The 15,919-nt window shown below is 38.2% G+C and overlaps 1 protein-coding gene across 2 annotated transcripts; it reads right to left on the bottom strand.

The window, feature by feature from the left end:
- Positions 1-246: 246 nt before the first annotated feature.
- Positions 247-15,013, bottom strand: sdcbp2 (syndecan binding protein (syntenin) 2). 2 transcript variants are annotated; one of them, XM_032569264.1, is made up of 9 exons: positions 14,860-15,013; positions 9,346-9,397; positions 8,405-8,501; positions 6,469-6,569; positions 4,678-4,842; positions 3,882-4,057; positions 3,418-3,589; positions 2,579-2,670; positions 247-1,673 (listed from the first exon to the last, which is right to left on the bottom strand). In XM_032569264.1, exons 2-9 carry the CDS (start codon positions 9,394-9,396, stop codon positions 1,619-1,621), a joined length of 909 nt encoding a protein of 302 aa, XP_032425155.1. In that variant the 5' UTR covers position 9,397; positions 14,860-15,013; the 3' UTR covers positions 247-1,618. The 2 variants fall into 2 exon arrangements, with proteins under 2 accessions (XP_032425155.1, XP_032425163.1); XM_032569272.1 differs by having other exon boundaries at positions 4,678-4,839.
- Between the last annotated feature and the right edge of the window lie 906 nt (positions 15,014-15,919).

Raw genomic sequence — 15,919 nt, 5'->3', positions numbered from 1 at the left:
AGTTCCTTAACATCAAGCCTGTACAGGCGTCCATTACCCTGTACAGAATGAATATATATTTGAAGCTTATCTGAAATAACTACTTTAATGCAATAGGAGGGTGTGCAGTGAAAAAAGGTATAAAAACAAATGGGATCCACGTCCCTCCACACTGTATGAAGTCAAAAATAAACTCTTATGTTAAAAGAGCATGATGGAAGCATTCTTGTCGTCTTTGTCGTCGAACTGTGAATCAGTGAGGCAGAATCAGGGTGTGAACAGAAAAGACTTTATTCAGTTTTACAATATTATCTTGGTTACATTTGTATATAAACTTTTAGATTTTTGTAATATTTTTTACAGAATGACAGCATTTTTTTTTTTTTATCAGACTGCATATGGAGAAAATTCAAAAGAGTACATGCATCCCGAAAATGAACAGCAATAAAAGGAGGAACATGTGGGAATTTACAAGTATAAGGTCGGTGTGTTCATCGGTCACCTGTTGTGAGACAAGATGCAGCAGAAGACAGCAGGAAGTCCTTTCTGAATGACCGAATCGGATTTTTTTTTAAGAGTTGTCTGGTTAACACAAGGCACCACAAAGATTAAAAAAGGTGAAATGGATAATACAGGGGAAAAAACCTCTTATAAGGTAATGAAAAGTGCACTTAGTGGGTGGGCCCGGCTCGGGGCCCCCAATGAAATAATATCAGCCATTTCCTCATGAAACACAAGACCATACAACGCTTTACTACTTCTTAACAGGCGACCATGATAATATTCAGATTATTATTTTATTTCCCTCATCCGATATAGTCAGTCCTCCAAACATTGTTTCTTTTCCCAACAGTTCCCCCTGGAACATGCAGTGTTTGTTGCAGCTGCACAGAGGCTGGAACTGTGTTGTTCTAGGTCGCCACCTCCTGGACAATATGGAAAACTGCTGCGTTCAGACTTTGAATCGCGGAACAGCAAATTAATAATAATAATAATAATAAAAACAAATGTTAACACTCACAATGTTTGACTAAAACCTGATCCTCATTGTTAAATGAGAGGAAGTAAAAACAAACCACTCCTACTGGCCCCCAGTATATGGCTGTACACTGAAATTAGATTAGTTTATTTTTGATTCGGAAAGCCCATGTGTTAATTTAGATTGGATTATTTACAGAAAAAAAAAGGTGTGCAGAGACTACATCTTCTATCCGCATGGCTGCCGATCAACTTCTACAGCATTTAGGAAAGGATGAAGTGTCACCGACTTGGCTCCATACTGAGGAGGAAGATCTGGACTCATGATAGTTTGTGCATGTTTCTTTTTAAAAAGAAGAAAAAACAAACAAAAAAACTTACTCTATAGTCCTAATCCTGAATTAAAAAAAAAAAAGAAAAACAGATGCGTACTACATATCAGACTACTAAGTTAACATACAGACAGTACTAATGATAAAATGTAGAAATGGGAAGAGTAAAAAAGTTTTTTTTTAAGAATATGTTACAGGTAATGAAGGAAAACGATTGTGATGTAAAGTTGAAGGCTTCTTGGTATGAAGACAGAAGAAAAAACGGTTAAAAATGACAAGAGGAACTATTCTGTAGACATGGTGACGGTTTTCAGCATGGCTGATGGTCCTCACACCTCAGGGACGGAGTGGTCCATGGAGGACCGCAGCAGGCCGGTGGACATCCTGGACAGAAAACAAATACAGTTTCCATCAGCTTGGAAATAAACGGGATGCAATCACATTTATTTCATTAATCCTAGTTCGCTGCAATAAATTAATTAATTAATAGCTTCCATCCATCCATCCATCCATTTTCTTCCGCTTTATCCGGGTGATATCCATGATGATTCAAAATGAGCTCCATTATATTTTTTGAAGGGCAATTCTGCTTACAGAGACATTGTAATCCATTTTATTTATGATTTTAGTTGTGTGTTGTTTTTATTTAGGTTTTATTTATTGATTTTGGTTGTTTCATTTCATTTAGGATATTCAAAATATTTTACAATTCCAGTGTTGAGAGTTCTTCGTGAAATTAAAGTTTATTTGGACTTGCATTATTAGCAATATATTACTTGAAGATTGTCTCAGCAACGTTATGGGGCAATTCATCATCCAGTAAAATTTGTTATTTTATTTATCAGAAATAAATGGTAGCTTCATTTTCAACATTGTTGCATATTACCATTTCAGAGTAAAACATCACACAATTAAAAAATACTTGAAAAATATATATAGTATAAAGTTAAATATTTACACTTTTTAGGAGATTCAGCTAAATAGAAAATTGTGATTCAATCTCAGTCAATTTATCAACTAATTACTTTAGAAACGATTATGAATCTCGATCTTTTCTATAACATACTGCTTAAATGACCAATCAATAAATTAAAATTCGGGTTTTATGTAATTTTGTCCAAAAATACGTTAGCATAAGAGTCATTCAACTATTATTGCAGAGTCTCAGTCTAACTATACGTTTAAAATACCAGAAACATTGACAGCACACTTTTGCCAGCGAGATAATAGAAAAAAAATTAACATCTTAAATTATAAATGAGCAGACAGATTAAAATGGAAGGGCGTACCTCTTTATCATGTGGTCATAGATTAACTTGGGCATGACGGTGATGGTCATGGTGGTGGGGGAAGTGTTCAGAATGTCCTTAATCTGAGAGTCCTAGAAAATACAGAGACATGTCAGCAATTAACTCCTATTGGAAAAATATGCAGGAGGTAAAATTAGCACTTACACGTACAAATATTCTAGAACAATATTCTAAAATATGTGGATGTGTGCAATACCAATGTCAAAACAGACTGCTAAGAAACATTTAGTTGTGATTACATTCAGTGCGAGTACATTAGTTTAACTCTGGCCATCTTAAATTGTTATTTTAATAAAACATGCAAAGTTGTGTTAATTTTAATCTTTTGACCTTAGTTATATAGTCACTGAATCTTCATTCTAAAATATCAGCATTTATTTCCTTTCAAACAAAGCAGTGTATGCAAGTGTTAGATTCTGTATCCTACAGTACTACCTGTTAGCTAACGGGGTCATGACCCAAAACTGGTAACATTAGTTTAAGCAAAAAGATGTTGATCCTTTTTCCATTAAAACCTACCATTTGTAACATTACATTTGGCGAGTTTGCATCAGCTTGCAAAAATGCAATAAGCAATCTGGATTCAACTTTGGGTATATTATTTTAAATAGTGGATATAGGGGAAGCATGTTTACTGCATCATGATTGTGTAAAAGGTGAAGGAAATGCAACTGAATCCAAATGCAACACGACAATAATTCCACCTAATCTTACTTTTCCTTTGTCACAACCGTAACAATCCCACCCTGTATTGAATTTTTACAGCATCTAAGAGAATTTTACAAAACCGTGACTGATGGGCACAAGAGCAGCCAGACCTTGAGTCCGATGACGTTCTGTCCGTTGATTTCACAGATGTAATGTTCGGTCAGCAGGCCGTTGCGAGCAGCAGAGCCGTCTTTGACCAGGGAGGTGATTTTTCCAGACTTGTAGATGAAGCCCACGTGTCCTGAGCTGTCTTTGTGCATGGTGATGGTGCGCTGAAAAGGTCTTAGAAAACAAAAAATTCACAGCAGACAATCAGAGATTTATTATCAGCGATTTAAAAGGGTAAAGCTTCAGTTTCGATGTCCTGGAATTAAATTAAAATGTAGGATTACTAGATCATGTAACATCAAAAAATAAAGTAATGACCTCAGTCCTTTACAGTGACTAAGTGGGTGTTTCCTAATACTAACAAGCTAGTTAGACAGAATTTCCTACAGTATAAAATAGAAATGACTGGAATCATAGTTTTATTTCATGTTTTATTCCCCGCTTCTTCATGTCAAATGGTCCTCACCTGTCCCTGACGACCATCTCGATGCGGGTCTCCGCCGCAGCTTTAAGAGCCTTGTGGGCCTTATCTGTGCTCCAGCCAGCGCAGTTCTGTCCATTGATCTGAAGAACCTGATCCCCGAACCGCAGCCCGGCCAGGGCGGCGGGGGAGTTGGCCTGGACCAGCTGGACGAACAGCCCCTGACAACCCAAACATTCAGTTAGTGAGTGGAGCAGAGAGAACGGCTCATTTTACAGTTTATACACGGACAATCAACCCCCAGTTCCCTCATTTCTCCTCCCCAAGTGGGTGCTCCGTTAATTTAAGACAGTTTTACAGCACATTGAAGTAAAAAAGTTTCAGCATCACGTTTTATCTAAATAACTTAAATAAGGCTGCAAAACTTTAATAAAGGTGTTGTATCCTTTCTGAGATTATACACAACCTGTCTCCATATACAGTACCATTTCAATGTTGATAGGGAGGAATCAGACTTCCATGTAGTAGCAATGTAGTTTTTGCCCACTATCAGGGCCATTTCCAAAAACGTCACCTTAAATTAGTTAAGGGCTTTCTCTACTTTTATAAAACTCCCCAACAAGCAGAATTCTTCACACACAAAAAGTTTCAGGCTTAATCAAAACATCATCCGACTCAACCGAGAAATCTCTTATTTTCACACACAACCAAGTGCAGTGTAAGAAAGGGCCCACCTCTACAGCACATCAAAAGCACTTATGTGGAACAAGGTGTTAAAAATCAGTGTGTGCTAAATAATTTACGCGCGGCAACGGCGCGGGCGTGACGGTTGCTAACTCACGTTGTCGATGGCCCTCAGCCGGAGCCCGACCTTCCCATCCTGGTCCTTACAGAGGATGATCTCTCGAAGGCCGGGACGGATCTCTGCCCTCCTGATGCCCATGTCTGTTCCCGTCACAGGGCGGACCATCGCCCCCAGGCCGGAGCTGGAAGGCAGCGCCACCTGCTGTGTTGGAGGAGCAAAGAAGAACAAGAAGGTTCAGAAAGAAGGAGAAGGAAGACGAAAGATTGTGATTTAAAAAGAGCTATTCACATCAACTTATTTTGGTAAATTTACATTTCTAAAAAGAAAACTAAATAAAATACTGTTTTCCAACCTACAATTTAACAAACAAGGAATAGGATGACCATTTTCATAGACTCAGCAGTCTACAATATTGAGAGATACAGTATGTGCCATCTATATGTATACACATTTATATTTAAATATACACACTTACATTACATATATATAGTTGAAACTAGATGATTACATACACTGAATAAAAAGGCACACATTTTAAAAGAGTTGTCCCTGATACTGACCAAATGCATGTAAAGTCTTGATTTTGAGGAAATGTACAAAATAACTTCTAAAAAATGTTTGACAAGTTTTCTGGCAAATAGAATTAAGTTTGGTAATTCTGACTAAACTAAAACAAGAAAGGTTTGGTCAGATTTAACTTCAAACACTGAGAAGAAGTGTGTCTCACTGTTCAATGTATGTAAATATTTAGTTTCAACTGTACATGGGTACACAACACATATACATCTGAATACCAGTCTGAGCTTTTATAAACTCACATTTTAAGATTCTATTAAAGCTCATCAAAACAGCACATAATTTGAGATCATTCAATCCATTCCACATTTTGACACTGATAAATATTTCATTTGTATGTGGGAGGATTGTGTTTCATCACTTCCTTCAGCAGGCAGAACAATTAAAAATGCTTTAGAAAGCTCACTTTTTCAGCTTTCAAAAAGAAGATGAAAAATGTGAAGCATCAAGACAAGAGTTTGAATCAAACAGCAGAAAAGCTGACAGGCTGGGGGCAGGAGCACGCTGCTGGAGGAGCGTGAAGGGATCACAGTCTCCCATTCAGCTTCAGGCCTGCAGTGAGTCACTCTGCAGACTGGATCTCCTGCTGGGTTTAAGCCAGAGCAGCAGCTTTCTGTGTTTCCAATCCAACCTGACCTCTTCTGGTTGTAAAAGGGCAGTATTATGTGTTTTCCAGGCACAGATCGCCATTTTAAAACTCAATCCAGTAACCACGTTGCCATCAGTTATAGAAAAGCGATGACAAATAAGACTTAAAAGAAATGTGACGTCGTAATTTAATGCCTTGAAATTAGGCATCTGTTTCTTTAAGAAACTCCAGCTCTTTCTGAAACTCCACCCTCATAAAGTCAACGCAACATCGCTTTTCGGTTAACCCTTTAACAATGTTTTTACCAGCGTTTCACTGAGAAGTATTTTCTATAATGAGCACAGCAGATGCACAGTTACACCAGGTGTTTGCTAATTGCTGCTGGCTAGTCTGAAGGAGCTGAGAGGGGGAATCATGGAAGCTCCAAATCTGCAGCTCTTAGGAGAAGCTTAGTCCTCGAAGGCAGCTCCACATCCATCCAAGCATTTTGCACAGCTGAATGGTTGCCATGGCGACTAAAGGATTTTGCAAACATGCATGAAAGAATCAAGGCAGCATTTCAGGTGTGTTTTTAAAAGTCCATTTTACGTAACACTTCCTATTTAAAACAAACTAACAAGTCTGATGATAATGATGAAGCAAACAAACACTAAAATGCTTACATCGTCAGCCACAGGAACAAGAGCCAGGTTCCGCTGGACTTCATCGCTGTTGAGGGCCAGACCCATGTAATCTCCCAGCTCCTCCAGATTAGGGTACAAACCTGAAAAAAAGAAGATGCAAGATGAAAAAACAAAATGAGTGGGAGAAAACAGAAAAGATGGTCCGCCCTCTGTTGGAAAGAAAAGCTTCCAGAAATCCAGTGAGGTCTTTGTTCAACTTTGAACACAGACACAATCAGCTCTTCACTCACAGGCGTAAAAACACCTGATAGAATATCAGATGGTGGCAGCCATGTTGTACAACAGCAGTGTTCAGTTACAGATTACTGGAATTAGCAGGTTTTTCCTGCTTGTGAAGACATGAACACATAACTGTATGTTCTACAGTTACTCATCTTCTTTGGTCTATAAACAAATGTATAAACAGAAACAAAGTAATTAGGTGATGCTAGTTATGATGGCCTGCCAAGTATAAACAAGGTCACCCTAACCAGCAGGATGGAGATTTAATAACAGGAAGTAGCTGAGGAGTTAAAGCGTGACTACTAATGGTATTAAATAAGACACCGTGAAAAAATGAATAATAATGACCAGCAATAATGTTGATTGATGGGTTTCCAGTTTGGAAAAAAAAAGATTGAAAGATTGGAGTCAGTCATAAATACAGAAATCTTGAAATGTGGCCTCATCGTTGACAGCGACGACTATAAAAAAATAAAATAAAAAAATCTGTCATTGCCTATATTTTTCAGGCAACACAAACTTTTGAGGATTTCATCTTTTTATCTTCTTCAAATTCTTAATAATTACAATAGTTTTCCTCCAGAATGCTGCATGTACCAGAAGACTGCAGCGGTAAGTCTGTGTCTGTGCCTCAAGTAAGCCAATGTGGTTCCAGACCTTCTGTCCTGGTTCTGTCCTAAAAATGTCAAAACAAACATGGTGGATAGAGAATCTGATTACTCTCTAATCAGCTGTTATAGAACACATGGAAGGTTTTCAAAAGTACTAGTTTGACTGACTTCACTTGTAACAAGACATTTTTCTCCTGCAATGAGTGAAAAAAAATCTGCCAGTGGAACCAGTACTTCTTCATTAATATTAAAGAATCAATGACTTAAAACAAGCTCCTATATCTTGCTGAAAAGTTACTTGTAAGTTAGTTTTGTCTTAAGGCTGCCTTGGCAGTGTGAAAATAAATTTTGCAGAAGGAAATATAATATATGTCCAATACACTAAGGATAGAGGCATTGAAGCACGCTGACATGTCAGATCAGAAACCAATACTTGATGAAAATCTTGCTTGAACAACAGCAGATCCGCTGACATGTTCAGGTTTAATGGGACAAATCTTTAAACCTGTTAATTTTATATTAAAGTAATTTAAAATTAGCGTATGCATTTTACTACAATATTTAATGCAAAGAATATTTTTGTCAGTAATTCGACCCTGTTTCATCTCCTTCTCCTTCAACTAGACTCCAGTTTTCCTCTCGAGCTCGCTAAATGCCCGTGAGTCTCTCCTTCACCTCCCTTCGCCCTATCCCGGCACAACTGCCAGAGCCTGTCGCCATGGCGACTCGCAGCGAGCTCTGCTGAGGTGAAAACAAAACAGGAAAAACCCACAGGACTTTGCATCCAAATAGAGAGAGGAGTCTCTGAAGGGGTGGGAGAATGGGATGAGGGGAAAAGGGAGAAGATTAGCAAAAATTCCACTGTCTCTAATCTCTGCCTATCTTCAGTCCATTTCAGATGATTTCCGAGCAATCATGTGTGCCACTGACAGAATTTCACACAAAATAAGGTGGTTTCCTACCAGACAGACTGAAGCAAAGAAAAAAAGAGCAAGAAATAAAAACATTATAGGAAACTCTAGGTAACTCGGAGTGGTTCTGTTTTAAACGCTCTAGCACTCGCAACACGGCGTGCGACTCACTGGATCCTGGCATCCCAGCAGTAACAGGCTGAGGCTGGTAGGTTCCCTCAGTGATGGCCGGCATGGGGGCGGTGCTCTGTGCAAACTGGGCCTGAGCCTAGAAAGCAATCAGACACAGCAGTCAAATGAAAGCTTAGTGAAGCAGATTCCATTCAGAACAACAGAAAAGAACAAAACAGAGACATGATGAAGGTCTGGGGAAAGATAAGGCAGGAATTATTATGCGCTCGTTTGGTTTCAACTATGCTAAACACAAATCTGAATCAGTATTCAGAATAAGTAACATGGAAGCTAAACAAATGAGGGCTGAGTGAAGACTAGAGAGGCACTCAAAAAATGTCTATTGACTAGAGTGCGATGATTTTAGCTTCATCAGCCTTTACCAGTGATTGTTTTTTTAGAAACTCACATATGAAAGTGCGACGCACAACACACTTTGGTGTGGCTGTTGATACCAAGTGAAGAACATTCAAAGGGACTAATTTTTTTCAGAAACAGCGAGGTGTGCGTCAGAGTTACTGTATAAAAAAGGTGATTAACTGCGTTAAAATTTTTAACATGCTAATATTTATGTAATTAATTCTTTCAAATAAACACGTAAAGTTCCGGGACCTGGTTTTATTTTACAATTTGATTTTCTTTTGGTCACCGGTTCAGTAAATCTAACAGCTCAGAAAAACGTAAATGTTGCTCTTTTATCTTCTCAGATCCCAGCTTTTGCAGAGACATTGGATCTGGCTAAAACCTGATTTACCCAAGAATCTTATCTTTGCAACATTTTTCAGTCGAAAGAGCTGGGATCCAGTTAGCTTCTTTCAAACAGGCTGGTCTCCTTCACATACGCTCACGTAGAATTGGTTACTATAAACGACAAATAATGACTTAACATCTCGGTGAATCATCATGCTATAAACAGAGACATAGCAGCACATTTCTCTTACCTTGATGACCTTGTCGACCTTCAGGTCTTCCAGGGATGGATACAGAGACATTCTGAGAAGAAAAAAAAAGAAAGAAACAGCTGTGAGCAGCAAGGTTCTACCTCAACACCATGTTATCCATTAGCGTAGAACTTAAGCAACATTACTGAAACAACTGGATCAAACTACTCTGCAAAGCTGAAATGCATTACTGGAAGAGATTAGGTCAATAAAATATTAAGACTTCAGCTGTTAAAGCCAAACACAGGCAGTTTTAAAGAAGACCGTGCCACTTTAACAGACAACAAATAGACATTTTATCCAAAATAATCTAACTGAAGCCTCAATTGAAATAGCGTGAAGGAAGCAGGAAAAAAAAGTGGACACAAAGGTACAAGCAGAGGGTTGTGTTTCTCCATTATAATACACTTTAAATTCCCTTATGGTCTCCTGAAAGCACAGTTTAGCTCCAGCATCATTAGCTTGGATCTAAACATGACAGCAGCCTGAAGCAGTTTGCGGAAATGAAAGGAAATCAGCTGACAGAGGTTGAGCAACGGCTCAGCCCAGCTGGGCGAGGCTCTCAGGAAGATAACGACAGATGCCGAACAGACGCGGCACCAATTCTCTCAAATGACTTCATTACCCACAAACCTACTTCTGCTTCAGCAGATGAAAAGAACTGGAAAGGTCAAAGTCCACCTGTGGATTTATTGCAGCGGTAGTAGCTGTCGCTCTTTTATCTGACTGTCCACCTCTTATCAAGGTTCTGGAAGGAATTTTTCCAAAGGCAAACATTTGTGTTTGGTTTTATTTGACCTGCACCAAACAAAACGTTACAGAAACACCACCTTGTCCAACAAAGGGGTGTGATTTATCACTGACATTAAGTTCCATCCAATTGTCCACAGATCATGGCTTCTCTTCTTTACCCCACTGGGGTTGTCCAAATTGTCGGGATTCTTAGTTTTACTATTTTCTCTCGTTTGTTCAATGAGAATATCAAATTAAATACAGAAAACGTCAACGAGAACTAATTTTTCCACCATAATTTGGTGCACACATTGGCCCCTCATAGCAGTGCATACCCACTTTTTGTACCACTGATTAACTACAGTTACTGTGTACAGTTCAGTGATACATATCACTAGGGTGCACCGATTTATCGGTGCTGATTTATTTCATTTTGGAGGATTGGTGATCGGCCGAATCTTTTGCCAAAGAATATATATTACACTGTTACCATCAACTGAGGATCTGATCTCAAATTATGACCCTTGATCAAATCTGCTGTTAGATATTATTTATCAGAGACACACAAACACACTGCCTTACAGAAGACTACAGAAGTTTTTTTTAAAAAACATCCTTAAGGCAGGTATGAACTGATACACGGTTAGTATCAGCTCACCGTGCATCACCCTCAACATAGTCGGGTACAAAACTACCTAATTAGAAAATGAGCCTTTAATTTGTCTCCTCATCTTTCTCTAAAATGCTAAATGCAAAGGCTGTCAGAGGCTGCACAAAGATGGAACCAGAACGTGGCAGAGGAGCAAAATATGGAGAAACAAGGAGAAGTAGAACTTCCTGGATGTTGTTGTTAGGCTATAATCCATAAAGATCATAACCTAAATCTAATACCTGCTCTCAACTGTTTTGTTATCAGCTAACCCTCTCTGTAGATCATCAGCTAGCAAATTTGCAAACTGCTAAAGAGGCGCCTATTCTGTGTAATAACATGAATCCTATATTGAGCTACTTATTCAAATCCGTTTTTTTTGGTGCAACCGAAATAAAACGTAGCTGGCTGCTGCCTCTTTCATAAAAAAAATCTAAATATAGGAGGAAGAAATAAAAAGCACAATATTTCATCCAATAGTAATATTAAGGACAACTTTACAAGTCTTTCTAGCCGGTGTCCAACGATATTATAATATATATATGTAATATATATATTATATTATCCAAAGATAATATAATATATATTATAAACAATAATATAGTTGTTTTGAGGCCCTTTTCAAGTAACGTAGTGGCAATGGCATAATAACGAAGGAACATAATCTCCAATGTCTATAAACTTTGAATTCTAATGAACAATAAACACCACAAGACATATTAAATATCCAAAATAAGTTAACAAAACAACACACAAAATTAATTATGAAGTCTCTGTAAACGAAACTGATCTAGTTGAGGCCAAAGAATCAGACTGAAAACTTTCATCATCCAATTTTCGTTAAAAAAAAAAAAAAAGAAGAAGAAAGAGACAGAAGAAACAAAATCATGCAAATGGAAATTATTGAGCTTGTTTTAATTTATTATGCGTTTAATTGATTTATTGTGACTTACAGTACTTGTATCCCTCACACAGATCCACTGATTAATAATAAAGAGGTCAGTTGTTTTCATACCTATTGTTGTGGACTGTTCTTCTCTGAGTAATATTAATTTATCAAGCCTTTTCTATTATTCCACACTACAAAATGAGTAATAAAAGTATATGACCCATGTTAATATTGAATTGGCTCAATATTGGGATCAGCCAATAATCAAAACTATGATATTTGTATCATATCGGAAGTGAAAAAGTTGTATCGGGACATTTCTAAAAATGATTAAAAGGAAAAGTCCTTGTTATTAAATATGCTAAAAATATTCTTCAGGATGTAGATCAAAGTGGAGACGTGTCAGTAGTTGCAGATCTAGGAGGTCAGTCCATTACACAACAATGTGTGTCGGTCACAAGACGTGTAGATAAATCACTTCCTCATTGCAAAATAGAAAAACACCAATAGGTGTGACTGAATGATATCAAAACTACTAATACTAATAACAGTCGACCATGAAACAGCTTTGCTTTCCTCTGAATTACCAGAGAAAGCTAAAACACCACACTGAGTCTAAACAGACCCTTCCCACATAAATGCATCATCCCAAATACCAAATGTTTAATATTCCCACACTGCTGACTCATGTTTACATAACCAGTCTATGGGCACAGAGAACTGCTCTGACACAGACATGTCAAATCTGCAAAGAGCCCCCAAAACAAGCAAATATGCCGGCCACAATCGCACCACTGAGACACCTCAGTCCTCCAGCTTTACTCTGGCCACTACTCTATTCTCTTCTTCGCACTCCTCACACACACAAGCCCATCATTGTGTTGGCGCACAAAGAAGGCCATTTTAAATATCTTCTGCTGTTTACTTTTCAGCGATGCGTTAGCTTGCTTTGTGTTCTTCTCTCGGACCGACCTGCGGACTCGACGTGAATGGGACTGGAGAGAAAATGGGAGTTTGAACAATTCCTGATGACATAACCTTGTCCTAGCAACGGCAGTGGAAGCTAGTCGTCGACATTATTTATTGCAAGATTTGTAAGATGAAACAGAAGCACATTAAGTCACAACTGGCAATTATTTTAAAGTTACAAGCAAAACATTTCTTTTCTAGAAGTCAGACTCACTTCAAATATAACTCGTCACCAAAACTACATTTAATGGTTGGGTATTGTTCTCATTTATTTTTCAACTTCAGGACATTTGATGCGTAATCGTGATGCGTAACTGGAAGAAGCTTATTAGCATCTCAAAAGTAAAAATAGTACACAAATTACAACTCCCAAAACCCAGAAGAGTTGAAAAGGACCAAAGAGCATGGAGAGAGAGGGCGCAGCAGAAGCAAAGGAGGAGAGTTAGCAGAGCTGCTAACAACTGATGGTGTCTGTCGTGGAAAAAAACTATTTCCAAGCACTGTTCAGGTGAAATTACTCAATCCGGTTTATTCATATATTGTGCACAATACAGAGAGCTTGTAGGACAATCAGTAATGAAGCAGGTCTGGATGAAAAGCTCTGCCAGGCAGAGACAACACATGAGTTTTATACAAAGGGATAAGGGATCCTAAACAGACTGGTTCCCATGCAACTATGAAAAACAACGTCCAACCTTGTACATGTAACCAAAATAGTTTAACTTGGTGGGAATATACAGAAACTTAGAATAAACATATAGCAATACAACTAGCAGATGTGACCTTACTTTAATTTTTCCACTCCAGTGTCAAACAGGACATTTTACTGTATTGTTTCTGCTGCCTGGATGTTGAGCCTTTAGTATGTCATGTATAACGGTCGTGACACTGTCAAACAGCAACAATGTCTTCAGTCAGAAGTTTCTTCAGATTTGTTGCGAGACTAACTGCTACGAGGATCACCATCCACAACAACTCTGAAGATATGTGAATGGTAGGAGTTATGACAACATTTAATTTCCCAACCACCTATAGCCATACCAACCCTCCACACCATCGCAGTTGTTCAGGAAAGCTGGCAGAGTTCAGACTGACTGTAAAACACACAGAATACTGAATTTACTCATTCCATGAGTAATGAATAAGTATGAAAACTTGGCAGATTAAAAATTAGTAAGTTGTTTTTCAACACTCAGTTGTTGTGTTTACTAATGCTAGTTGCCTCTTGTGATGTCATCAGCCTAAATCTATACAAAGCATAGTTAGCCTGGTCGTTTGTTATTTTCCATTACCGTTTTTTTTTTTAATCCTGTTGTGGAAATCTATACTTCACAAGCCAGATAGTTATGTATTCTCATCTTTAGTATATTTCATCTTCCTCGTAGTCCAAGTGATATGTAACGAGGTCAGAGAAATTAATGTAAACAGTAACTCAAACAGAAATACTCGGGGAAATAAGCAAACTCAGTCACTTTCCACTGCTTCTATTCAACCCTAGTATGTGACAACCGCTATTAAAAGCAGGCGGAAGCTGGACAGCTAACTTCAGGAGGCCTGAACGAATTGGTTGGATCCAAGAATGTGGTGTTTTTGGCAGCTTATTCCGGTCTGGTGACATGGCTGGGAAAGCAAAAAGAGGAAGGGAGAGAGGGAGGTCGGAGGACTGATGGGAAAATATGAACTGACCCACACCCTGAACACTGTAACTGCTAAATATGTCTTTCATTACATCAAGTACAGGCAAATAACAAACCAAACTCCCGGACATACAACAAGGCAATCGCTGTATTTATTCCTATAGGTGACGTTAAAAAATGGGTTAGAAATGATAAATGCGGTGTAAGGTGATCTCGTCTAGATGTAAAAATTAATAATCTAAACAATATTAGTTTAGGTTGTTTTCCAACCTAAACAACTTTATTAGGGAACCAAGGTTGCATTTGAGACACAAAACCTCGCCAGTCAACGTAAGCTAGCCTTACTGCATAATCATTAAAAATTAACAAGCCTGACTGGTTTTAAAAGACTTCTGTTAAAACCACTTCAAGACCAGGCAGGAAAAAAAAAACCCGATAAAAGTAAAAGCACCGTGTGTGAAAATCTGACGGCAGACAGAAGTCGCGGAGCCGCGAAGCAGACCGTCTTTGTTCCGACATAAACAGCGAAGGAGGCGGAGGGGAGCTAGCCGAGACGGTGTTAGCTTGGTGGGGGGAAACGAAACCCATCACCGCTCAGAAAGGGTTCACCTCAACGCTGACAGAAACAACAGCCTCACCTGCTCAGTGTTTGTGTGGATATCAACTCGAACCAACAGGACTCCCAGAGAGTAAGTAGCGCTCTCCCTTTATTTTGCTGCCTCTTCGTCGCTGTCTGAAACCTGAAGGGGACTTCTGGAAAGTGATGTCACTGCTGGCTTCCTGCTCCGATCCACGTCAATCAGTGTTGACGCCGAAAGCCACGCCCCGTTATCGGTCACATGAGCCATGACTCACCCTTACCATTTTTTCCCCGCTTTTTATCGACATAAAGAATCTGGACAGTACATTATGAATAGCTTTGACTCCAATGACAAGGAAGTTGTGGAAAAACATTTAATTTTTGCATCTTTTTTCAATGTATTTACGGGAATAATTAGTCTGGATTCTGTTCATATTAATTACTGTCTTGTTGGACCACATTTCTTTCAATAAAGATTTGGAAGAAAAAAAAATCAGATCAGCTAACCAATAACATTTGTACTGGGAAATTGATAATAGGATACTCTATCAGCAAGCACACTTCTGCATTTTTATGGGATAATTTCTTGGAAATTGTGATATTGGTTGGAAAAATGTTTGCTACTTAGTAAATATTAAATTTAAAAAAAAGATTCCTGCAGTATGCCTAAATATTCTTCAATGACCCAGTGTAGACCCAGCTCTAAGGTAATCACCTGTCTTTTCTGGAACTGTCCTTAAACTGATCTTTTGACGTTATTTTGGAAAGACACAATACATACAGTATTTTATGACAGTATGTCATCCTGTCCACTTCAGATTACTGTAATCAAGACCAATATTATTGCAATTCACCTTTACAGGCCTACAAGTTTTTATGTAAAAACAATATGTTCAAAAACAGGCAATTATTAAAATAAATACATACATAAAATCTTTGGAGGTCCTGAAGACCAAAACACTTTGTAATGAATTTCAATTATAACCTCAAAGACATTTTTTGATTTTTAATATGTACTACTTGTATTTTTGTATTGTCATTCCCAAAAGCAAATTAAATGTTGTCATAACTCATGTAATCCACATAATAGACCCTTTTCACATGACGTCACACAACTT

Source organism: Xiphophorus hellerii, chromosome 1 (genome assembly GCF_003331165.1).
Source record: "Xiphophorus hellerii strain 12219 chromosome 1, Xiphophorus_hellerii-4.1, whole genome shotgun sequence".
Taxonomy (NCBI): domain Eukaryota; kingdom Metazoa; phylum Chordata; class Actinopteri; order Cyprinodontiformes; family Poeciliidae; genus Xiphophorus; species Xiphophorus hellerii.
This window is presented reverse-complemented; position numbering and strand designations above follow the sequence as displayed.